Source organism: Martes martes (assembly GCF_963455335.1).
Source record: "Martes martes genome assembly, chromosome: 4".
Classification (NCBI taxonomy): Eukaryota; Metazoa; Chordata; class Mammalia; order Carnivora; family Mustelidae; genus Martes; species Martes martes.
Window position 1 is genome coordinate 164821658 of NC_137891.1, and position 26598 is coordinate 164848255.

Below are 26598 nucleotides of genomic sequence, written 5' to 3' on the forward strand. Positions count from 1 at the left end.
TGTAGAATTACAAACCTTTTTCAAAAATCTTGGTGTCTAGAAAGAGTTCCTGTTCAGAAGTTTGGGATCCTAAAGAAAGAAAAAAAAAAGGTATACATTTAACAAATTACATGTATACATAAAGTAAATTGGATCTCAAATGAAATAACTGCATTACATAAATGAATCGTGCTAGGGAATGCTAAAATAGCCTTCATATGCAGAAAGAATGATTCATTAATAAAACTAGGCATTAGCGGTAAATGAAGTCAAAGAAATTATGACTGATAACAGTAGTTATATTTCTAGGTAGTAGTATGAGAGAAGTCAGGTCAAGAGAGACCTTTATTTTAGATTATACACTCCTATGTTTTCTGAATTTCTTATTTTTTTTTTTACCATGAAACACATACACACACACCCACAACTTACAAATTGACAAATGCTTTGAATTGCCTTTTCCTCCCAAAATATAATATGCCTTACCACTGCACTGAAAAGAATAGAGTTTTACCAATTAACTACTTAAAAAATAAAAAGTTTAAGGACTCAAAGTTAAAAAAAAAAAAAAAAGAAAAGAATAATGCTTTTTAAAGCCCAGGAAAACTGTTTTTCTCTGAAATCATATATAAATTAGCCAGTTTCCTTCAGATGGAATTCATTTCTCCCTCCTGTATGTTTCTAAACCATTTGATTTTACTTACACTATAGTGATTATAACTATCTTTCTTGAAGGTTAGTTTTAAAAGTTTTTTCATTCTGACTCAATTTTTAGGTTAAGGCAAAGTTACAATATTCATACAGAGGAAGCACCTGAAAATGTTAACTATTAATGTGAATGGAGATGCCAACCTAAAATGAAGTTTATTATCAGGAACTGCTCGAACTTCTAAACCAAGTATCAGAAATTAGAAGATAAAGCACAGGGGGCAATACCCTAAGACATTAAATTCCATATACAAATGGGTCTCAAATTATGAGATTATATAAAGAGAGCAAAATGAGACCAGAAACTGAGATAATAACAAATAAGCTTTTTATGCATCTCTGAGAATATATATGATTTTAAAACTTAATGGCAACACAAGAGGAAAGCCGACATTTTTTTCAAATGCTACAGTGTTCTGAAAATCATCTAGCATTTATTATGCAAAATCTAAACCTGGTGGCTAGCTCTGTAAAAACTGTCACTGAAAAAAAGAAAACATATGTCAGGAAAAAACAATTTCCTGACTCCTCAGTGATACAGGAAAAGGCTTTCGTGTATTTCAACTATCCAAACACCATTTTCTCTATCTCTTCTTATACCTACAAATCAAGGAGGTACTAATTAAGACTAGAAACCTTTTGGATATGTACTGCAACTTCTTTTTTTTTTTTTTTTTTTTTAAGATTTTATTTATTTATTTGACAGAGAGAAAGATCACAAGTAGGCAGAGAGAGGAACAGAGAGGAAGGGAAGCAAGCTCCCTGCCTAGCAGAGAGCCCGATGTGGGGCTCAATCCCAGGACCCTGGGATCATGACCTGAGCCGAAGGCAGAGGCTTTAACCCACTGAGCCACCCAGGTGCCCCCTGTACTGCAACTTCTTGTTACTGCCATTTGCTTTAGAGTTAAATGGAATTCAACTTCTGGTTCCATCACATCCTGACTACATAACCAGGGCAAGTATGGTACCTATTTTCCAAATGAGGAGTTTCAAGTAAACAGTATTCACCCCACAGGGTTGCTGTAAAGGTTAAATGAGGTTATGCCCATAGTGCATTTAGGACATGCCCAGGGTATGGTAAGCACATAACTACTGTTCTTACTGATGGTCTACCCTCACGGCATGGGATTTATCTATAGGTTATTTTGAGCCAAACAGTTTTCCCATCCTAAGGCTCTATTTACCTTCTATCAAAATGCTTACTATTATATAACAGGAATTCTTAAATAGGCATCATGCTTGGAATATAGGAATAAAGCCAGAACATAATCATGAAAATGGATTTACAGATTATTTTTCTGGAATGATTGAGAACTAAAAATAGAATATTAATACTTAGGTTTATAAAAAGAACAGAACTTTCAGAGTTATCAATTTTAACAAATCCATACACTTGCTATTTAGAAACACCTTGACTATCCAATACTTAATATTACTTGAGTTACCCAAATATTTTTAAGTGTACTTTTTTCTTTCTTTACTTTAAAATTATACCAACCTCCCTGGGATAGAGTTTTCTCCTTCTCTTCGTCTTCTGCAATCATTTCTGCCATCTCAAGAAGATCAGCTTCAAATGGATGTGAAGGAAGCTTCTCCTTAATGTCTTCAATACTCTCAGTGACTTTATCTTCATTTTCCATTGAGGATGGAATTAGCATAGGGACAGGCATCTGAAAGACCGAGAACAGTTTCTGGGGATTATGTCTGTCAACAAAACTATTATTTGTGAGATGATTTAAGTACTAAAATAATGAAAAAATGCAGATATTTCTATTACTAATGATTAAAACAGTCCTGCTAGTTTGTTCTTATAAGACTAGAACCATCTGAATAAAAATTCAATTCAGTGCTTTTCTGGACAATCAACAAAATGTGTCTCTGAATCGTCTAAAAGAGTAATTATCTAACACATTTTTGTTTCTGATTATATTCTTGCTTAACATTTTCAGTTTCACACAACCATTTTCGTTAAGAATTCACCAAGGAAAAATATGTTTCCAATAAAAAAAGAATACATTTCTAAGAAAAAGAATGATGTAAATCACAGTTTTTACTTTCTCACCCCCGCTAGACTCTAGAATTTTAGCACATACACACAGTTTCTGTTCTTTTTCTGTTTGAGTGGTCTTATTGTGTATGAAACATTATGAAGAGGCTACATCACAGCATTCTCTGAGAAGGCAGGGTATAAAGAGAGGCAGTCCTTCACATACTCCATATTAAAAAATACAGTGATATGATAATAACCAACTATAGTCAGGAATATTTTACCAACAAGTGAAGAGTTTTTTTATGGCATTCTAACATTTTAGTTGAGGAAAACATGCACTGAATCAGTCTTAATCTCTAAATGATTACTCACTGGAACTGGAATGCCAAATGGGACTGGTGCATACTGAGTATAAAGATGAAGAGGTATGGGCACAAACACTGGTACGGGAACTGGTACCACAATGATCTGGGGTTGACCTGGAGTGTCTTCTAATGAAGGGGAAAAAAATTACAAAAAACAAAGAGGGTTAGAAACATTCCAATAACAAAAAATTTTTAAAGGAACAAAGATTTATAGTCCAAAAGAATTATAATTAAAAAACTTTTTAAAGCACATAGACTTGGGAGTGTCTGGGTGGTTCAGTTGGTTTAGCATCTGCTTTTGGCTCCATGATCCCAGGGTTCTGGGATGGAACCCCATATCAAGCTCCCTGTTCAGCAGAAATCTGCTTCTCCCACTCCCTCTGCCTCTCCCCCCAGCTTGTGCTCTCTCTCTCAAAGAAATAAATGAAATCTTAAAAAAATAAAAATAAAAAATAAAGCACACAGACTTATAGTTCAACATAAGTGTAATCTTTGACACTCTGAGTCCACAAAAGTAGAAATAAATGAAGTAGAGAAGAAAGGATTGAAGATAGCAGTGATTAAAAGTGGTCAACACAACAATGATTGATATGAGGATACAGTGAATGAAGGATATAATTTGGATTAATGAATAGAAAGAACTGGAACAGTAATCTTAGAAGAGAGTAATTGAAAACTGATCACATGAATAACAACAGAATGCTGAGGAGATTAAGTAGGCAGAAGAGCCATTTTTGTGAGGCTATAATGAACTTTTAAAAATCTTTCCAGTAGATAACCTGGAACTACTACAGATTGGTTAGCACAGAGTAATATGATGAAAATGTCATTTTAGAAGTTTAATTTGGGGGCGCCTGGGTGCCACAGTCAATTGAGCATCCAACTCTTGGTTTCAGCTCAGGTCATGACGTCAGGGTCATAAGATGGAGCCCCACATTGGGCTCTGTGGTAGCACGGAATCTACATGAGAGGATTCTCTCTCGCCCTCTCCTTCCCCCTCTGCCTTCCCCTCACTCATGTGTACATGTACACACACTCTCCCTCAATAGATAAAATCTTGTTTAAAAAAGTTTAATTTGGAGACCCTCTTAGCATGCAATAAGAAGAATATCATGTATAAAAGTAGGCAACAATTGCAATGTGTAGAGCTATGATGATGAGGACCTCAACCAGGGTGGTTATGATACCTATAAAAAAGAATGAATATATACAAGCAGATGTTCTGAGGTACTAAAAGATGAAATAGAACACAGAAACCTAAATATGAGTAGGGAAAAAGTGAGTATGATGGAGAATTCATTCAATTATTTAGTAGGTATCCTACAGAGTCCTTTCTATGTGCCAGAAAAATACCCTAGAAGATTATAAAACCATTAATATAAGAGAAAGATGATGCTAGTGACAAGAAGTGAAAAGCTGACAAGCTGAGTAGGGTCAGAGGTGGGAAATAATATGGGATCAATTTTACCACGGTCCAGTGGACATTAAAAAAAAATTACTTACGGATAGGGGACTGGGAAAAGTGGGTGAAGGGGAAAAGGAGATACAGACCTCCAGTTATGGAAGGAGTAAGTCATAAGAATAAAGAGTAGAGTGTAAGTAATACAGTCAATGATACTGTAATAGCAATGTGATGGGACAGATGGTAACTATACTTGAGTTGAACATAATGTATGAACTTTTCAAATCACTAAATTGTACACATGAAACTAATGTAACACTATGTGTTAACTATACTCAAAAACAAAAACACCCAAATCACTGATTAGTGATGTCTGATAACCAAGCTACACAATACTAAGTCATTATTAATTTAATATAGGCCAATGTCATCTGTAGCATTACTAGTCAATGTGGTTCATGGGAGCTTTAAGAAATCCAAAGCCTCAGACCCCACTAAATTACAATGTACTTAATAAAATTCCTAAGTAATGCATATGCATATTGATGTTTTCTCAAACACTGACCTACAGGATAACCTTCCAGATCTAGGATTACTTTCTGGTTTAAGAATTCTGAGACTTGGGGCACCTGGGTGGCTCAGTGGGTTAAAGCCTCTGCCTTCGGCTCAGGTCATGATCCCAGGGTCCTGGGATTGAGCCCCACATCGGGCTCTCTGCTCCACAGGGAGCCTGCTTCCTCCTCTCTCTCTGCCTGCCTCTCTGACTACTTGTGATCTCTGCCAAATAAATAAAATATTAACAACAAAAAAAAAGAATTCTGAGACTTTTCAGGTGCCTGGGTGGCTCAGGTTAAGTGTCTGAATCTCAGGTCATGATCTCAGGGTTTTGAGATCGAGCCCCGCGTCTGGCTCCGTGCTGTGTGGAGCCTGATTAAGATTCTACTTTACTCCCTCTCTTTCTGCTCCTCTTCTGGGAGACTCTGAGATTTGATCCACAACCTGCTCCATACCCCTGGCTCAGCCACCTTAATTTTACAGTACCTCCCCTCTGGCTGGGTAGGTATGGCCAGAAAGAATGGGCTCCTCTTTCTTCAGCTCCCAAGCAGGGGTTACCATATACCTCACCAGGGGAACCGGCCACCATCATTTCTCATCCCCTCCAACTCCAAGTTGAAAAGAATAATTTCCTAGTGAGTACAGCTGACAGGCTGGGATCTCCCTTTCTTCACCCAGTTGCCACCTATAGGGTAGAGGCCCTACTGCAGGAATGGCAGGCCAAGAATACTGGGTCCCAATCACCCTCGGCCCTGATCACTTGCAGGGCAGAGATTCCATGCCAGGAGAAGCAAGCTGAGAAAATCAGAGGATAGCACCACACCCAGAATCCAGAAAAGTAGCTCAGAGCTTTTGCCTGGGGGAGAGGCCATTCATAAGAAAAGAAAGCCCTCTTGCACAAAAATCTGACTTTATTTGAAACAGAGGGTGGAAAAGTTCAAACCTAAGGATGCTCTACAAAACAACAGTTCCTCAGGGCGCCTGGGTGGCTCAGTCCGTTAAGCAGTTAAACGTCAGCCTTCAGCTCAAGTTGTGATACCAGGGTCCTGGGATGGAGCCCTCCTTCAGACTCCCCACTCAGTGGGGAGTGTGTTTCTCCTTCTCCCTCTCCCCTCCCCCTCCCCCACCATTCTCTCTCTCAAATAGATAAATAAAATCTTAAACAACAACAACAGTTCCTCTTAATTAAGACCTTGTCTATATAATTCCAAAATCTAGGCTTACTTCATAAAATTACACGGTTATTAATAACAAAAGAAAATGAAGTAGTCAAAGCATGGTATTATAAATTAAAACCCTCTCTTTGCCATAATTTCTTAATTCTCAGAGGGTGAAAATACCTAACTCACAGTTGTGAGAACAAAACTGGGTAAAGTATATAAGCAACCAAATACATAACCCAGGAAACAGTAGGCACTCTATCAATGTAAGCAGCTTTCATATTCCTTTCCCCTAAAAAAAAAATTTAAAGGAAGAAAGTGCAAGGAATATACCTGTCTGGCATTCTTTGTTTTGGGTATGTGGTTTGCAAGAGGTGGCTTTAGTCTGTGTGATGGGTTTGCACAATAAAGCTTTATTCTTCAAAAGTCTTGGGGGCTGGGAAGGTGGCAGTTTCAGGGCATCTGTTTGTGTACTTGCCTAGTAAAAAAAAATCAGAAACCAAAGAGGTTTTCAAAAGCTTATGATTAATTACAAGAAATATTATAACGTCAAAGGAAATACTATATTGGTATTACATGTAAGACAGAGAACTTACTAAATATGTAAGAAATACAATGTTCCTGAAATAGCAAGAGTAATAAAATAGTTTGATAACTATATATGGACTCTGAATGTATCTAATTAACAGTTCTATTTACCAAGAAAAACACTACTTCTATTGTAAGATACTGTTGGCCAGTAACAATATTGGCTATGTTTAAAATGAGAACTGTTATTTCCTGAGTTGAGTCTTAGAAGACCTTGTTTTCAAGATAACTAGAAATAACAGAACCACTTAGGTTCACTTAAGTAACGTAAAAGAAAGATACGAAAGTTATCCCAGAGACCAGAAAACACTTTAGAAATGCCCCTCTTCTAGTCACACATTTTTCTTGTATTTATTTTTTTCTTCTTTTAAGAGACAAAAAAAAATACTGAGTAAAAAACCAGAATGCTTATTTAAGGATAATCTGCACTGGGTGAAAAATAAAGTACATTTTGTAAATATTTCATCTATAATCTGACTATATTACAAAACACCTCAAACACCTTTTACACCTGGATTCTGTAAAATTTAATTCTCTAAAACTAAACTAAACTAAAAAAAAAAACAAAACCCCAACAAAAACCTAAACCAACCAAACAAAAGAATACAGCCTTCAGTAACTACACAGATAACAAGCATTCAAAGAAATCAAAGTACATAAAAGGCCTAATGAAATAACCAGAATATCTTGTTCCCAAAGATTAAATGAGCTTATAAAATTTATTTCATGTAAGAAAGAATAAAGCAAGGAAAATTAGCATAGACATATTCATATGTATAAAGCTGGAACATAAATACAGTGGCAATACCAGTTAAAAGAATAAAACTTACGTCGCCAATGATTTTTGCTGTTACTGTTGGAACTGCACCTGATATAAATGAAAATAAATACTTAGGATCTTACACAACTATTTAAACAGCAGCATTTAAAGCTGATGGTGGAATGACAGACACAAAATCTCATAACAAAAACAAGAATTATCTTAATTCACAGGAATACTACATGTAAAGTGTCACATGAAAAAAAGGTATCTGGAAGTGATAAAGACACTGTTTAATGCCCAGCAACCCATAGGGAGGCACCACTCATAACGTAAGTGTGTCAAACATAAGAAAATGATCACTGATGGAAAAAAAAGATACAGACTGACTGTATTCAACTTCAAAAGGCTAGATAAAGGCTTTCAAATCAGACATACCTTGTAATACACTGTTAGAATTCACTGTTGGCTGAGCAGCAGGAGCACTGGCTAATGATACTACATTAGCTATAACTGGAGTTGAATCCTTTCTTAGAGATGGGGGCCCTGCTGAAGCAGCTGGCACCATGGAAATACTTGCTAATAAACAAAAATTAAAAAACCTTATAATTTATATGCACAAACAAAGAAACCAACATCTCAAGGAGGTTAAATGATGCTTTTAGCAAGGTTAAACTCTAAGAATCACTTTAGGATTAACTGGGCTTTTGTCTACCTTTTTAATTAGTGAAACTTAAAAGTATTCCATGTACTTTCTCTTGCATAACTATGCATGTGGTATAGTTAAAAGGCACGTGATTAGACTCTACGTCCTTTGTTTTACTCTCAAATCCTTTTTTAAGGAAGTCAAGGTGTATATACACAATTATAAATATTAACTGCCATTCTTTCCCATAGTTCTTAAAGAGTTTATTTAATTCAATGTGCTCAGAGAAAACATAATGAACTCATTTTTATAAAGCATTAATCCAAGATGTTAAACAAAACAGGGATTTAAATGTTAATGTCACCTGAACAGAATGAAATTTGTGAATTTGCATTTTATGAAATTATTAACAACTGTTTAAAGTTCCCAATCTGTAGAACAGTAGTAGTTTCTGGCACTGATCAAAGACTGTAAAGTTTAATTTACCTGCATTGTTTTGTGAAGGTGGGTCACACATACTCTGCTGATTACAGAACATCAAGATACAAAGCAGGTTACAGAAATGCTTCATTTCTCCTCGCCATTTCAAGGACTCACTGAGTTTACCCTGTCGCTTACAACCATCACATTTGGCCATCTAAAAATGAAATAAGATGGTAAAGGAGTAAAAAACAAATTATCCGTGGCCTGACAGAATTAAAGCAGCACACAAAAGACAAGTGAGGAAATTAACTTAGAATCTAGAACACAAAACTGAAGGTTAACTACCCTAAAATGGTAAATATTTAACATTTTTTATCTTTTATACTAAACATTAAAAGTCACATTATAGAGATGTCAATAAAGGGTAATTTTAAAACACAGTGAAATCAAAATAAGACCTATAGCCTTCAAAATCGTAAGACAAATTCATTTTAGATAAATAATAAATTAATAAAATGCTAATTTTAAATACTTTAGTATCTTAAGACTGGTAGATCTTCTATAAGGAAATTTTAAAATAAGAATGTAACTTCAGTAACATTAAAGTCTTCCTAAATCTTGTATTAATACTGAAAGAGGACATAATACATTTATTTTCTTTAATTCCATAGGGTTAACACTTACAAGTTTTAAATCACTAAACTGCCCTTCGTACTACGTTAAAAAATAAAAGGAAGCAATGCATGCTCTAACTTGAAAAACTCCAGGAATGTGGATTCTATTTACCTGATAGAACAGAACTGTGTATTTGGACATGCATTCTTCACAACAGAACTCTTCTACTTTTCCCCCCAAATTATTCTGTACCAATTTGGGAGATGTCTGTAAACAATAACTGCACATTTTACAGTGATTTCCCCAGCGTTTTGCCAAGTCATGTTTATAAAGCAATTTGCAACCTAAAAACAGGAAAAATAAAATTTACATGAGAAAAAAATACTAAGTATCTACATCTTTAAACTTAAATGCCCTGTGAAAATGTTTTCACACTTGGATCCTCACCAATTAGTAGACTAAGAGAACAATTTAAAGAAATATCATTTTCTTTTATTAAACAAAATAAGACAGGACAGAAAACATTATAATGCATCACACATAATAAAGCCAGTTTTATTTCATAAAAGTTTTATTTTACTTGGGTGGGTGATAACATACTAGGTCACAATGTAAAATGTATTCTTCTTGTGTGTTGTGGTCAAAAGGTTTGAAAGCCACTAGTCTATGAGGCCAACTGTGTACAGTTTTAGAATAAAAGAAAACATTTTAAACATACAAAATACTAATCTAAATAAAGAAGACAATCTACCTCACATTGATTTGCCTATTCAGAAACATGTCCGTTTAAAACAACAGAAGTATAATCTTAGGATGCTACCAAAATTTAAGAAGTTCTCTTTGGAAATAAGAGCAACAGGAGTGCCTAGGTGGCTCCGTCGGTTAAGTGTCTGACTCCGGTTTCAACTCCGTTCATGACCAATCTCAGGGTCCTGGGGTGGAGCCCTGACTCAGGCTCCATGCTCAGCAGGGTGTCTGCTTAAGATTCTCTCCCCCTACCTTTGCCCCTCCCCCACCTAATAAATAAATGATTTTTTAAAGTGCAATAACTACAAGATCCCTATCAACGTAAGAACAGAAAATGTTTTTCGTATCAACACCATCTTCTGCAATACAGTTCATTGATTTTTCCTTCATTTTGACATCTATATGATATGAAGGACTAGCTCAGAAGAAAAAAGCAAACCAAGTGTAAACAAAAGGCTTTGTTGTTATACACAAAGGATAAACTAGATATGCTTAAACAGTAACAGCTTAAACCATCAGTTACTTTTAAAAGGACCAACATGATCAGTAGTAAGATGATCTTGCCTTTACCTTCACTACAGAATGACTTGTCAGCACCTGAGAATCGCACAGTCTCCTTTACAATTTTCTCAATTTTACAATATTCACACATTGCCATTACATTATTTATTTTCTTATATTCATCAGAACAATTCTTGCCACAGAACTGAAACATTTTACCCTGCAAAGAAATAATCACCAAGTACTAATTAAACATTTGGTTTATCTTTTGGAAATTCTATTCTCTCTTACTTTCAAAACATGTAATGTAATTCTGAGAGATAAAAAGCCAGAAAGGATTTTATATATAGGCCATCTTATACTCAAACTCTTTATCAGGATCCTATACTTTACCTTATAGTCAAGAAGTTCTGGTTTTGTGGCAAAAAGACGGTTACAGTGCTGACACTTGAGTTTCACAACACTTCGCGCAAACCCAACATGCTGGGATTGCGCAGCAAGTCGCTGGAGACCAGCTGCAGCAGAGCTACTGATGGAAGTAGGAGAAACGGCAGAGGTGCTCCCCGCTCCTGCTGACACTGTTGAACCTGTGGGGATGCTTACAATTACTTGGCCCTGAGACAAGGGCACTACTGAAGAATTCATTCCTGCTGGTTTGTTGAACAAATTCTGAAAAATGAAACAAACAAGATGATCAATGTAATCATTTGTTCAAATGAACAAGCAAAATTAGCTATCTTTGAGCAGCTTGTAATGGAATGGGCACAGTTTCACTTATATCCAAAAACTAAAATAATGTAACTAATAATCTCCTTATTAATTTTTAAAACTTTTTAAAAAAGTAATCTCTATGTGCAACGTGGGACTTGAAGTCCTGATCCCAAGATGAAAAGCGGTTTGCCCTACTGACTGAGCCAGCCAGGGCTCCAAACTAATAACCTGCTTAAAAATAATATCCTCCCAATAGATAATCTGGGTAATAACAATTCCACTTAATGTTACGGGAGGCAGTTAAACAACAATCCTCCAAACACACCAAAAGTCAAAGAATCCACGTTTAACAAGACTAAGAAAGTGTAGGCAATTGGGGCAGGAGCAAACACCTACCAAGTTTACATACTACATAGCAGGCGCCACACTGACTGGAGGAGAGGAAGATTTCTGAAGCCGTACCTGGAACGCGACAACACAGCTGTAGCTGCAGAAGTTGCGTATACTTCCATCTGACATGGCGAGGTGATACTGAGGGATTGCTGAGGTTTTACAACTGTTACACTGCACTTGTACACCTTAGCAAATCAAAATAAAAACTAATGAGTAATATATACAAATGTATATAAATGTTTGAGAAAATAAATAACTATTATCCAATATATGAAAATTCAAGGGCCAGGTCAAGTTGCAGGAACTGAAACTAAATCATGTCACATACAGACAAAAACTAACTTAACATTAATAACATTTCTGTTAATTTAAAGTTGGAACAGTCTACCCTGAAACTACAAAATAAATGAATACCGAAATAAATCAGGTATGGATAAAAAGATACATTAAAAAAGCCATATGAAATTCTTTTGGAAAAGGGGAATACACAAATAGGCAAGCAAATAAACGTAACTTAAGAAATCAAGGCAAGAGGTGGTATTTTACAACACAGATCTGAAATATTTTAAATCTGTCTTAAAAATCAATTAAATTTAGACAAAAATCTGTACCATACAAAAGAGCAATAACTGTAACTTTTGTCAACTATTATATAGTTTATGAAACCAGTATTACCTGCAGAAGTAACCATTTTAACTCTGTAAGCAGATAAGCAATTAACAGAACAGAAAAGCTCTGTCTTTCCCAAGCTATTGGTATTTTCAATCATTTCTGCTGAGGATCTCAATGATTTGCAAAGCGCACATGGTGTAATTTTGGCTGATTTCTATTAAGAGAATAAAATAACATTCATTTTTACCAAATTATAAATAAAAGCATAATTCTTTGAAATGTTTATACTTAACACTGTTGAGATATTTTAAATTAGTGGCTTTCAAACTTTTATGATTACAATCCTCAGTAAGAAATAAATTTTACAAAGTGACCCAATACATACTTTTGAAGTTTTACTTGTGTATTACACATATATGTATATAAAACTGAAAAAGTTTCATAAAATATAAATCATGATGGCATGTGACGCATGTTTATATTTTCCATTCTATTTTATTTCATTAAAAAATAATGCTGACCACAGCCTGGCAATTAATTTGGGGATCTATTAATTGATTGCAACTATAGTTTTAAAAATGGAATTTTAAAAAAGTACACAACAGGCAATTCATGCTCTTACATTATACTAAAGATCAGAAGAATCCCCCTCCAAAAGGTGCTATCCATGGCCATAAAATGTAAATTCAAGAAAATAAACTTATTAGAAAATTCATTGCCAAATATTCTACCAGTATTAACCACAAAGCAATAAGCAAGGAAGCAATGAAGTGGGAGCAAACTTTGGATATCTAAGTGTCTACATATAAGCAATCAACAAGTCTGTTTAGCAAACAATGCTAAATACTACTAATGTATCGCGTATTCAGGATAACTTATGAAGTATATCCAGTATCCATTATCTCTGTGAAGTTTCTGCTGATAGTTTCATCTTGTCCTATCAAGTAGAACTGGTCATGTTTCCTCTGTGCCCTCCTGTACCATAATACTTCCATCATACCATCTCTACTCAGCTGTAGGTCTATCTCCCCCAAGAGACAGGTAGACCCTCAAAACAGGAATCACATCTAATGTTTGTTTAATCAATTACATATAAAGAAGGAAAAAATTATGTTTGAAAAAGGAAAGAAAGCAGCAGATATGACCATCTTCAATATGCCAGGTTCTATACGAGGTGCTTTCTCATTCTTACTTCACATAATCCTAACAACGTCTCAGTAACAGTAGTAGTATAATATCCATTCACAGATAAGAAAATGGACCCAGGAGTTTAACTGCTTTCCCCATGGTAAAATTCTGTTTGAATAGAGAGTCAAGTAATCAAATAAAGATCTGCTTTTACTTCTAAATTCACGTTCTTTCTCTACACCACAGTACATATTAATATAGATATTGACTAAATTAAAAATAATAAGTTAATTTAAAATTAAGATGATTCGGACGCCTGGGTGGCTCAATGGGTTAAGCCTCTGCCTTTGGCTCAGGTCATGATCTCAGGGTCCTGGGATCCAGTCCCGCATCGGGCTCTCTGCTCAGCAGGGAGCCTGCTTCCTCCTCTCTCCCTCTGCCTGCCTCTCTGCCTACTTGTGATTTCTGTCAAATAAATAAATAAAATCTTTTTTAAAATAAATAAATAAATAAAATAAAATTAAGATGATTCAACCTATTTCTCCTTCTCTTGTGGAATATGAACCATCTTTCAATGGACTGAATCCAAGTAACTTTAAACAATACGAAGAAAACAGTACTTTGGACAAGGATAAGCTCATGAAGATACTGGCTTTTTTCCCCCTGTGAAAGCAAAACCAAGGTGTTTCTAGAGGAAAAAATAAATAGTAAAGCTAAGCCCCTTTAATGTGCTCCATAATAGCAAGAAATAAACAGAAACACTGTATAACACTGAAAATTCCAAAATCACTGCAAAGTATTAAGAATAACTTAAAAGAAATTTCTCAAATGACATTACATTCATGAATCTTGTTAGACTGTATAAAAATTCACTATTTTAAGAAAAAGAATGATCAGCTAATGCACTGAAACAGGAAGGCACTGTAAAGTTTAAAATCTAAAAGGTTTTTACTATTCCTTTAGATTTATGAATTTTAAAATCTAATTTGTGATCAAAATTTACTAATACAAATACAGTAAAAATGAAACTACCTAACAGACGTTTGTCATACAGCATTCATCTAATTCATCTTCTACAAACCTCATCAATTCACAAAATAATATATGACATACATTTATTTTGTCCTATTTCATGAAGAAAAGGAAAAACCTTTTAGAAACAACCCTAAGATTTTTTTTTTCTGAATTCCAATTTCAACTATATGGATTTGATGGCAAGAATATATGTAACTTGGACCTTACCTTGTCAAATAGTAAGGTATACACTTATATGCAAACCAAAAATATATTTCAGAGAAAGCTATTCACCAAAAAGATGAGACTGGGTCTCTCTGGGAGATGCATTATTCTGCTTTGTGCATTTTTAAAATATTGCTCAAAAACATGAATCATATTTGAAATACAAATGCTATGCCCTAAAAACATGTATTTCAAATGCCTGGAGAGAAAAATATGCTACTCATAAAACTCTGTAAGTGGATTTTTAATACATATTCATTTGACAAGTTCTATTCATATGTAAAAATATTAATTAAGCTAATAATAACATCTTAGTATTTTTGTGACAACATGTTCATAAATAAGATCTGCCAAAACAAGTAGATCCTCCTAAAAGGAACAAAGACATTGGAGTTAAATACAGTCATGTACCTGCTTATATGCTGTGACACACGCTGAGCTACAAAACTTCTTGGACTGGCCCTCTATCTGAAGCATGTGGCACTGACCAGAGCCACTGTAACAGTAACCCCCACAGTTCTCACAACAGTTCATCGTGAGGTTGTTGGCAGACCGAAACTTCGAGAAGCAGGCATCACTGCAAAGTTTATGTACCACATTCTGGTAATTAACTTCATGTCGAATCTAGGAATTTAAAAAAAAAATACACCACCAACAAGCAGAGACCATCAAAAGCTGTTCTTAAGCACAAACATTAATCACTCTGGACCCCCTGCCCAAAAGTAAGATGACTTACAACAGCATTCTTCTGACACATGCTGCATTTGGTTGAAATGCTGTTCGTATTTATGGTGACAACAGGTTTCCTTTTCAGTTCATATGTTGACAGACATGACTGGCTGCAAAAATCTTTACTAGTGGTGCTATTTTCAAACTGGGCACTGATCACATCCTTTGGATTTAAAATATCTCTAAAAATGATAACAAAAATAAGATAAGCCACAGTACCATTTGTATCTTTCCTTTTTGTCAGTTAAATTAAATAAAAACAGGGGCGCCTGGGTGGCTCAGTTGGTTAAGTGTCTGCCTTTGGCTCAGGTCATGGTCCCAGGGTCCTGCCTGGGATGGAATCCCGCATCCAGCTCCCTGCTCAGCGGGAGTCTGCTTCTCTCTCTCCTCTCTGCTCATGCTCTCTCTCGTTTTCTCTCTCTCTCTCTCTCTCTCAAATCTTAAATAAATAAATAAGTCAGAGACAATTATATATATGGAAAGGACACTGACATTTAACTAAGAACACCTCGGTTTTCCCAGGTACACTGATAAATTGCTCTGATCCTTACATTCTGTTCTATAAACAGAACTAAGACATGGCTTACTTCATAGAACTGTTGGGAGTATAAGGTGTTTCAAGACTAAAAGGATATACATCAAACAGTTATCATTCATTATCCCTAGTAGGTAGGATTATAAGAGATGTTAATTTCCTTCTTTAGGATCTTCTGCATTTTCAAAATATTCTATAAAATAATACTACATTTAAAAATTTTAGAAACACCATATTTTAAAAGTAAAACTACAGGGCACCTGCCTGGCTCAGCTGGTGGAACATGCAACTCTTGAACTTGGTTTTGAGAGACCCCCCCCCAATGTTGGATGCAGAAATTAGTTAAAAGTAAAATCTTTAATAAATAAATAAATGTGAAAATACATTTCAAGCTACACAGTGTCTATTCTAGCATGGTTATATAAAATTGAGTACTTCTATTTTTTTTTAAGATTTTATTTATTTATTTGACAGAGATCACAAGTAGGCAGAGAGGCAGGCAGAGAGAGAGAGAGGAAAGCAGGCTCCCTGCTGAGCAGAGAGCCCGATGTGGGGCTCGATCCCAGGACCCTGAGATCATGACCTGAGCTGAAGGCAGAGGCTTTAACCCACTAAGCCACCCAGGCATCTGGAGTACTTCTATTTTGAAATAATTTAATTTGTAGGGGCGCCTGGGTGGCTCAGTGGGTTAAGGCCTCTGCCTTCGGCTCAGGTCATGATCTCAGGGTGCTGGGATCAAGCCCCGCATCGGGCGCTCTGCTCAGCGGGGAGCCTTGCTTCCCTTCCTCCCTCTCTGCCTGCCTCTCTGCCTACTTGTGATCTCTGTCGGTCAAATAAATAAATAAAATCTTAAAAAAAAAAAATAATAATAATTTAATTTGTAAGCATTAGTAGCAAAGGCAATGAAGATTAAAACACTTCTAATGCCCCCTACCATTCTATACCTTATCCTAACCCCAAACCAGTGTTCCCACACAGCAGTTTATTAAATACATTAAGTGTAAACCATTTTAAAAGCCAATAGAAGGGGCTCCTGGGTGTCTCAGTCAGTTAAGCAACCAACTCTTTATTTCGGTTCAGGTCATGAACTCAGGGTCATGAGATCGAGCCCCAAGTTGGGCTCTGTGCTGAGCACGGAGCCTGCTTGAGATTCTCTCTCCCTCTCTCTGCCCCTCATTGGCTCATGCTTGCACTCTCTCTCAGAAAAAAAAAAAAAAAAAAAAAAAAAAAAAAAAGGCCAGTGGGGGTGAAAATGCCTTGATGGAAATTTTCTAAATGGTATCTCTCCCATGAGTACACACCCACATTAATAGTATATAAACGATTATATTCATCCTTTCATCTTAGACAGAATATACTAATAGAATACTTTTTACAAAAGATTACAACTTCAACAAAAGATAATAGTAAACATAACGGGAATCATCACAAGGAATACCTCCTTGTTGTATATACTTGTATATATACCTTGTATATATACCTTGCATATACTCCATGGGGTGTGTAACTCCATACCTCATCTTCTGTACTTAGTAGCTGTAGGCTCTTCTAACTTTCTGCATGTTTTTGCCTTCACAATTATTTTTTAATTAGTTTTTTTTAAGATTTTATTTATTTGACAGAGAGAGAGAAAAAACATGAGCAGGGGGAGGGGCAGAGGAAAAGGAAGAAGCAGGCTCCCCACTTAGCAGGGACCCCATCATGAGGTTCTATCCCAGGACCCTGGGATCACAACCTGAGCCGAAGGCAGACGCTAAACCAACTGACCCACCCAGGTGCCCTTAGATTTTAATATAGTACATTTACAGGGGTACTTATTGAGCACTTTCATTGAACCATGCACTAGCTACACCCTATGTCACAATATGGTACAAGCATGCACTCAAGAAGCTTACAGTGTACTGGGACAAAAAGACAAGTGACATATAAAATACCATCACAGAAGTGTCCTTAAAAATATAAAAGTAAAATAATTATGAAAAAGCATAATGTACAATAGAAACAAAAATGAAGAAACAATTATTTCAGACAATATGTGACATAAAAGGCTACCCTACCTGACATTTTATCTATATCTAAAATAGGAGCTTTGGAAGGTTAAGGAGATAAGGATTGGGGAGCAGCATGGATCAGGGCAAGGAAAAAAAAAAGTAGATATTACTTCTCACTCCCCTTAGTATGCCTAGCATCCAACTACATTACATCTTACTATAGATTATATCTGATTCCAAATAGTCAAAATTCAGAATGATACAGACAATCCTGAAATAGTTACTTCTTTGAGTATCATTACATCAAGTAATCTGATCTTTCTAACAATATTAAAAAAATTATCCTCCAAACTACCTCTTTTATGGAGGATCCGAAATAGATTTTCAAAAACAGTGCTAGGTCCTTATTACTAAGGAGACCTGAAAATTAAATGATGATTACCCAAAATATACTCAGAGTTTAGGTTAAATTCAAGATGCTAAGAGATATGGTTAAGAGGTTAAGAAAAATAAAACTATTACTTCAAATAGCTTATCAGTTTCTTTCAACCCAAGTGCTGCTGCTATATTTCTACTGATCTATAAAAATAGCATTGGCTATCAGGAAGGAAATTTTTTCTATCTCCACCCATTCAAATTAAATTGAAATCCTTCTTGGGATCCTTCAGGGGATTAACTTACAATTTAAACCTGTTTGAAAATATAGACTACGGGTGGGGCGGGGGAGCTGCAGGGCGGCAGGTGGAGGAGGGTTAGTAAAATTAACCAGCTATGTGACTCTGAGGAAATCTTTTAACTTCTTTGAATCCAATTTCCTTATATTTAAGGTATAATCCATCTGAACAATTTTATAGTCAGATAAACCAGACTATCCCAAACTGCTGTAATGACTGTGTAAATAAGAGGAAAACAGAGGCACTTGGGTGGCTCAGTCAGTTAAGTGTCCAATTTTTTTTTTTTTAAGATTTTATTTATTTGTCAGAGAGAGAGAGAGCACAAGCAGGGAGGAGCAGCAGGCAAAGGGAGAATCAGACTCTCCACTGAGCAAGGAGCCTGATGTGGGACTTGATGAGCTAAAGGTAGAGGCTTAACCAACTAAGCCACCCAAGCATCCCTAGGCATCCAATTCTTGATCTCAAGTCAGATTCTATCTCAAGGTCATGAATTCAAGCCAATGTTAAGGGGGTTAAAAAAAAGAAGAAGAAGAAAAGAGGAAAACAAGGGTAGGTAGGGTAAAGTGGTAAAAAGGAAATGAAAGATTAGTTCAGGAAGCAAAACGGAATGCAAGGAAAATCAAGACTGATCATGGGTGAGAGCCGAGCAGCAACAGCAAAGATATCCTATAAAATGAGAAGGGGAAAAAAGTCAGGAAGCAAATGGGAAGAAAAGGCAGAGGTGACAGGCAGTTAAGGAGTACCTGCTGGAGAACAGTAAGAGGCAAATGGAAAAGAACAAGGGGTGAAAAAAGCATAACAGATAAGTGAATGAATGAGTAGGTAGAAGAGTGAAGTAGAATAAGTGAATGAATGAAGAGGTAGAACAGTTAAGAGTCAAGGAATGACAGGGTGAAAACAGGGAAGATTTATGGATAAGACCAAACATAACAAAAGACAAATGTAATTTTAAAAGATAACTGAACTATGTAAGATCAAGATGGGTAAGATATGACAAGTAGGTGAAAATGACCTATCTCCAGATAACACTAGGCAAACCAAAGGGATATAATAAATTTAGATGAAAAGAATTAATATGTATGGACAAGAATTTAAAAACACAGACAGAAAGAAGGCATACATTTTAAAACTTCTGTGAGTGTTCTATGGTCATTTTAAAATTCACTGATATATCTCTGAAAATATTTATTATTATGAAAGAAGAAATAAAACTAAAATTTTAGAAAGTGCCAATCACTAAAGTAGAATTAAATAAAGAAGCATAAGACAAAGTTATTATATGCAATTATCTCACGGCAAAACCCAAAAAAACCCTATAAAAATTATAATTATAATTACATAATTATAATCTGCTAATAAGTATATGAGAATATAGAAATGAAGTGCACACTTTTAAACGTATGTTTTATAATTCAAACAGTATAAATAAAGAAGTCTGTTTTAACTAAATCAAACATGAAACATTAAAGGAAGCCACATAACTGTCAGAAAGACTTGGAACCACATTCAAATTTCTATCAAGTCTATAAAATGCCTTTTCCAACTAAACCAGAAGAGGGAGCATCTTCTTCCCTTTCCAGACAGAGAAAGGGAAGGATCCATGTTAGGAACTATAAATACAAATACCTAAATTAACAAATTGTGTTTTGAGTAGCTTAAAAATAGAGGCCTAACTGTTTTAGAACAAGAGCATTATTCATTTTTCTCTGGCTTATTTAAGCGGTTTCTAATGATCACCTTACCAAATCAGCCAAAATGAATTCATATTCTTCAAATATATCAGGATGACTGTATCAAGGTCTAAGGTCATATTCTTTTGATATTAAACACTAAAATGCAACCTCTGAGGTAGTTTAGAGAAGATAAAAAATATATACACTGGAGACCTTTTAAAGATAAGAAAAGATAACAAGATACACAACTTCAAATATCTGTGGATTTCTATTACCTATAAGATAAAATGTTGTGGTATTACATGATGGCATAGTTTTTGCTTTATAAAGCATCTCAACTAACAAGGATGGGAAGGCTTGTTTCAAAAACATCTCTTAATATGTAAAAGGCACATTATTTGCACTTAAAATAAGCTGAGCACCTAGTATTCAGAAAAACTGAGAGGGGTGCCTGGGTGGATCAGTCAGTTGAGCATACAACTCTTGATTTTGGCTCAAGTCATGATCTCAGGGATGGGAGAGCAAGTCCCTCAACATCAGGCTCCATGCTCAGTGGGAAGTCTGCTTGAGATTCTGCCTCTCTTCCTCTCCCTCTTCCCCTCCCCCCCAGCTTGGTCTCTCTCAAATAAATAAATCTTTTAAAAACAAACAAAACAAAACTGAGAGCAGCAACATGCTGTGGGAATTCTCAATAAACATGGAAATGTGGAAAATTAATACACAGATAAGAACAAAGTACTTTAAAAGGAAACAAACAAAGGAGATAATTTAGAATTCTGCTATACTTCGAGCAACTTGAACAAGTTTTCTTGGTGGGCGGAGGCGGTGGGCGGGCAGGTGGAACTGTATATCCAGTGAGGCACAGCGTGGAGCAGAAAAGCTGAGTAGACCCCTTCCTCTGATAAGCAGTTTGCCCCTTCTGGAGGATTTTTTTACAGCCAGAACAGGAAACTCGGACAGCTGTGGCTGGAACTGAAGGAAGCATTTTATTCATGCCAGATGACGCCAGTGAAGGCTGAAAGCCAGTAGTCAACTGTGGAGCTTTTAAAAAAAAAAAAAAAAAAAAAAAATTAATGTTTTACTTTTTGCCATGAATTTTAAGTATATATATCCTTTCTTTCTCTTCTAGAACTAGTGTTGAAATCCAAAACTAATTACATAATATACAATTAAAGCCATTCTAAATGGGCAGAGAACTGCCTAGTTTACTAATCAAGTAGATACTTCTTCTCATCATATTGGTCAGAATAAATAAACATGACGCATTTACTCAGTTCTGTTTCTTACCAAGAGGACTGCCACTGACTGAAAAGACAGCACTAATTTTCAATTCCCCTTCTTGAGTTTTTTGCTGTTGGCCATGACTATACTCCTTCAAAAAAGAAAATAAATAAATAAATACTTAGAGAAAAGAAGAAATACACTGTATATAAAGAAATCCAGACATTCAACACATTTTCTTTGGCTACACAGCAGGGAGAAAATGTTCATACTACATTACCATTAAAAAGAAACAATAGCAAGCAAACTATAATTGCAATAAGGGTATAATCAGTTTGCATATGCTGAGAAAATAAGAGGTAAAAAGTGAAAGTTAGCCTATAGCCTGTAGCACTACCAGATATTTAAATTATTTTTGAAAATTCTTACTATTACAGTATTTTAAGTTGCTGTTTATCTATTATAAAAGTAATACACACTATACAAAATTTAGACAAGTAGAAATAAGGAAAAAATTCTACTCAGATTTCCATTACACCAAAACAACCACTGTTATTCTTTTGGTATATTTCTTTCCAGTCTTTTCCCCTCCTGTATTCAGAGGCTTTATTTTTCTACATAGTAAATTCATTAATTAAACTGAATATATCATACTACATTCAATAATTAAACTGAATATATCATTCTAATAAAATAATTTCTTGATCACTTGAGTCAACTGAACATTTGGCTATTATTACATTGTGTTTTTTAAGCTGGATTCCAAAACCCTGTGGTCTGCAGATGTATTCTAGGGAGTCTGAGAATTCTGAGAGAATACTTTTTTAAAATGTGTATTTATTTCAATGACTTTTTTGGTGAATCTAAACATTTTTCAACATGAATAACCACATATAACTGAGTTGTACTACAAGTTTTCCATGCTGTTATTTGTTTTTACAATTACATTATTTCACTGTGAAATCTTTAAGTGGCAGGTTTAACTTTAATTTTCACTCATTGTTTATCACGTTGAAACTTGCAAAACCCCAGCAGACCTCTTTTTCTTGGAATTCTCAGACAACTCCAATATAACCTCCTTTTTTGTGGCAAGAGGTATCTGGTGTATTACCCACATTTGAGAAATATTGATAGATAAATGATTTAATAGACTTATCAGATTACAAAGGGATGAGACTGGGATTAGGTGAATGAGAAACCTGCCTCAGGCACAAAATTAAGGTACCAAAAATCTTAGTAATCACGATAAATATTTTAATGCATTATTTTTTAAATGTACAATTCATGATGAACAAAACAAGAAAACTTATACAAATAAAGACAGGATCAATATTACTGATTTTTCCTTTAGCCTCAGTCTCCAATTTAATGGTCCTACATAACACTGAGAATATATAACCATAACCCAATGTCAGTCCACTTGTTTCCCAACATTTGGTATAATCAGAAATACCATGATGACCATTTCTGTGAATACTCATACTCTCATACTTAGCATTACATTCTAAAGAAAGGATTTTTGAAGCGAAATTACTAGGTAAAAAGATACACAGTCAATGTTCTTGATACACAATGATAGTTTTTTTTAACTTTTATTTATTCTAGCAATTTGTGTAAAAAGCCATTTAAAAGTCTTTCTCCACTGTTGTCTCAATCTGCAATTCTTTTTGTAATATTTACTTACAAAAACAGCATTGTAATGTACCAATATTAACTCTGTGTAGCATGTTATCAACATTTTTCGATATTTACTTTTTAAATTTTTTATGTACTGAAGTTTTCATTTCTATGCCAAAAGTCTAATTTTTACTTTTGTGACTCCTTTGATTTCTTATAAAGTTGTAGTCCTTTAAACGAGAGGTCAGCAAACTTTATCTGAAAAGGGCCAGATACTAAATATTTTCAGCCCTGGAAGCCATACTACCACAACTACTCAACTCTGCCCTGGTAGAGCAAAAGCACTCCCAATATGTAAATGAATGAATGCAGCAATGATCCAATCAAACTTTATTTACAAGAACAGTGTGCAGAAAAACAAAAACAAAACAGAAACACAGAAAGCAGGCTGGATTCAGCGTGCTGCTGAGAATTTGCCAACTCCTAATTTAATCCACCTGGGATTTACTTACTTTGATGTTTAAAGGGCATTTTTTCCCCTTCTCTGAGTAACTACTGAATTCCTTCCATTCACTGTTAAGATAACAAATTATTTAAAAATGTCTTATGGCAATCTATTCTGTATCATTATCAGCCTAATTTTTTTTTAAAGTAAACTCTACCCCAACATGGGGCTCAAACTCACGACCCTGAGATCGAGTCGCACACTCTACCAACTGAGCCAGCCAGGCGCCCCATTATCAGCCTAATTTTAGGATATCACACTATCCTAATAAACCTAATTGGGACAGGTCTAACCATTTAATAGTCCGCCACTATCAACCTACTTTTTTTAGAACACACGTGTAATGTCTGTGTGCATACATGCCTATTTATTCTTCAAAACATCAGGACCTACTGCTATTTTCAGTATTATACCAAAACTCTCTCTTAGTTTAGGAATCACTAATACCTTACATTTTTAAAAAGTCTCTCTATTCTATTAAATTGTCTTTTACCTGATATAAGTACTTTTTTAAAGTTGCTTTGCCAAAGGGAATACTATATATTTTCATATTACCTGAGAAACAATGACTTACAGAAATATTGCTGTCTTTTATATAACTAAAATTCAACTACTTCATTAAACTTCCATGAATTCTATTAATTCTCTAATAGATCTTTACTAGTAAACAATGATAATTTTTCTCCCCTTTTCCATTTCTTTTAATTTCTTTTAATTTTTGACATGTACCAGGTCAAAAATCCAACAAGTTAAATAATAATGCTGACAGCAGTAATTTGTGTTCTTTTAGTAATTATTAACAAGTTTTCATCATTTTACTCTTAAATAATGATTGTTATTGATCTGAAGTAGATATTTCCTTACCATGAGCAAGAGTATCTATTATGAAAAATGAATAGTAAATTACGAGATGTCTTTTTTGCATCTACATATCTACCTATATACTCTTATTTGACCAGTTGAAGTTATATATTAAAAGATTTCCTAATATTGACTCATCCTGACATTCCTACATTATACAGTATATTAAAGAAAATTTCAAGGAAGAAAAAAATTTTTAATCTCAGGAAACTCCCCCCAAATTAATACTCATTGGAGTACTTTAATGGTCTCCAGTCAGCTCCTTTTCTCACTGTCTATGACAATTATTCCAAACTTCTGATTTTTCTTTAAGCCTTAAGTACGTATTACTTCTGTAACATAGTAAAATAAGTATATATCTTAAGTACTCTACTTATATACCCCAGAATGCCTTCAAGGCAGAATCATGTTTATGTCAGTATCCCCCTAATAATGACTAACTTCATAAACCTTTAATTATAAACAATGACTAATAACTTGAGAAGTGAAAATCTGATGACTCAGAGACTTTCAGAAGTAGAAAAGCAGATGTCAAAACAAAACAAAAAAAAATCCTTTATCAATAGCTCTACCTTCCCTTTACAATAAAGGAAGACCTGTAGTAGTACCCCAAGACAGTATTTTGGAAATGAAGGACCCAGTACCTTCAGCCAAGTTAATCTGACATACCTAAAGAAAGCCCCAACATTTAATTAATGCATTCCACTTCCCAAAACTATATGACTCATTATTATTGATAATTGATTTGCTTCCCCATCCTAATCCATTTACTTTAACAAGAGATTAAAATTAGCTTTCTATTATGAGCAAAAAGAACAAAAAACCCTAACTTAAATGTAGTACTCACTGAATTTCAAACTTTTAAAACCTAGAGAAAAAGGGAAAAGGAAAAATGAGGTCTCTGGCTCTTTAAAATTTCTATTTAAAACCTTCTCTAGGCATTTTTAAAAATGAAATAACTTTTATTTATATAAAGATTGTCAGACTAATAATAGTAAGACCTTGATTATGACCCCATAGTGGCTCCTTCCTGGCCACATGGCCTTGAGTAACTAGCTTAACCTTTATGAACTTCAGTTCCCTCATTTACGAATGGAATTAATTATCACCTACTTTGATCATCTTATGTAAGAAAGATGAAACAGCATGGTACACATAAAAGCATCTATACCTGTAAAAATATTATAGAAAATATAGTAACATGCAATGGAAATTTGAACAAAGAAATGAAACTGGAAGCCAAATGATATTATGTCAATAACAGAGGCAGGAGAATGACAGGAGAATGACAACCGAACCCAGAACACCAAAACTGAAGAAATAAACAAGAACAAATGGGTAGAAGTCTTTAAATATATAGGCACACACTTCAGCACCTTAGGTACTTTGGGAAGAAAATAAAGTATGGAAATCAATGAAATTAACACCAAAATGAATTATGTAAAAAGGAGAACTAGGAAGTGAGCTGAAAACAAAACTACAAGTTAAGCAAAGAGAAAATCCAAAGGAGGTTTGACAAAGCGGGAATGAGCTAAAGCTATGATCTTACTAAATCACGAGAAAAGTTTACTACTAGCGACTGATAGTCCAAAGTAAAGCGTGACGGCAACCATTAAACCCATCAGTATTTTATGAGAGTTAGGTTAACAGTACTGTTTTAGAGACTATTAAAATAATACATTGGAACTCCCTTTTCCAGTCTATGGGAAGTGAGTAAGAGTGATAACGCATTAGGCAGTACTGAACAGCAAAAAATACAGACTCCAATGATATGATAGAGAAATACCTTAAAAGAATAGGACAATGAAGGGAGAGGAAAAGGGGTGGGAAAGAAGGAGGGGAAAGGAAAAGTAAGGAAAGAGGGAAAAGAAAAGAAAGACCACGTATCTATAGTTTAACAGAAGGTCCCCAGAGGGATCTCTAGAAGAATTATAAAAGGTCTGATCCCACAGAATTGATGTGGTAATAACAGAAAGGATTTCTCAGAGAAAACCTAGGTTTATTAACCTAGGTTTACTAACATCCTGGGACTGCCTATTATAGTGTCAGGGTAAAGAATGCCTCTGGACCTTATGCCCAGGACCTACACACATTCCTGCTTGGTTCTGAAGAGTCCAATCAATCAGGTGCTGAGCCTTTGAGGAAGTTCTTTCCTGTATCATGATGAAATCTCACATTTGTAATTTTATAACACATTAGTACTCTCTGAATAGAATATAAAAATGTGTTTCTAACAATTCCATCCTACTGGTATTCCCAGACCACTGAAT

The 26598-nt window shown here is 35.0% G+C and overlaps 1 protein-coding gene across 2 annotated transcripts in view; it reads right to left on the reverse strand.

The window, feature by feature from the left end:
• Nucleotides 1-26598, reverse strand: part of ZMYM4 (zinc finger MYM-type containing 4) — a 146926-nt gene that overhangs the window by 25699 nt on the left and 94629 nt on the right. For both annotated transcript variants that reach the window (XM_080800227.1, XM_080800226.1), the window contains exons 6-21: nt 21412-21496; nt 20910-21165; nt 15259-15433; nt 14934-15146; nt 12219-12369; nt 11613-11728; nt 10833-11108; nt 10509-10659; nt 9363-9535; nt 8640-8790; nt 7946-8086; nt 7578-7615; nt 6493-6637; nt 3050-3168; nt 2186-2357; nt 16-69 (exon numbers count right to left, since the gene is read on the reverse strand). In XM_080800227.1, the coding sequence (XP_080656353.1) occupies nt 16-69; nt 2186-2357; nt 3050-3168; nt 6493-6637; nt 7578-7615; nt 7946-8086; nt 8640-8790; nt 9363-9535; nt 10509-10659; nt 10833-11108; nt 11613-11728; nt 12219-12369; nt 14934-15146; nt 15259-15433; nt 20910-21165; nt 21412-21496 (2416 nt within the window). The remainder of the gene's footprint in view (nt 1-15; nt 70-2185; nt 2358-3049; nt 3169-6492; nt 6638-7577; nt 7616-7945; nt 8087-8639; nt 8791-9362; nt 9536-10508; nt 10660-10832; nt 11109-11612; nt 11729-12218; nt 12370-14933; nt 15147-15258; nt 15434-20909; nt 21166-21411; nt 21497-26598) is intronic.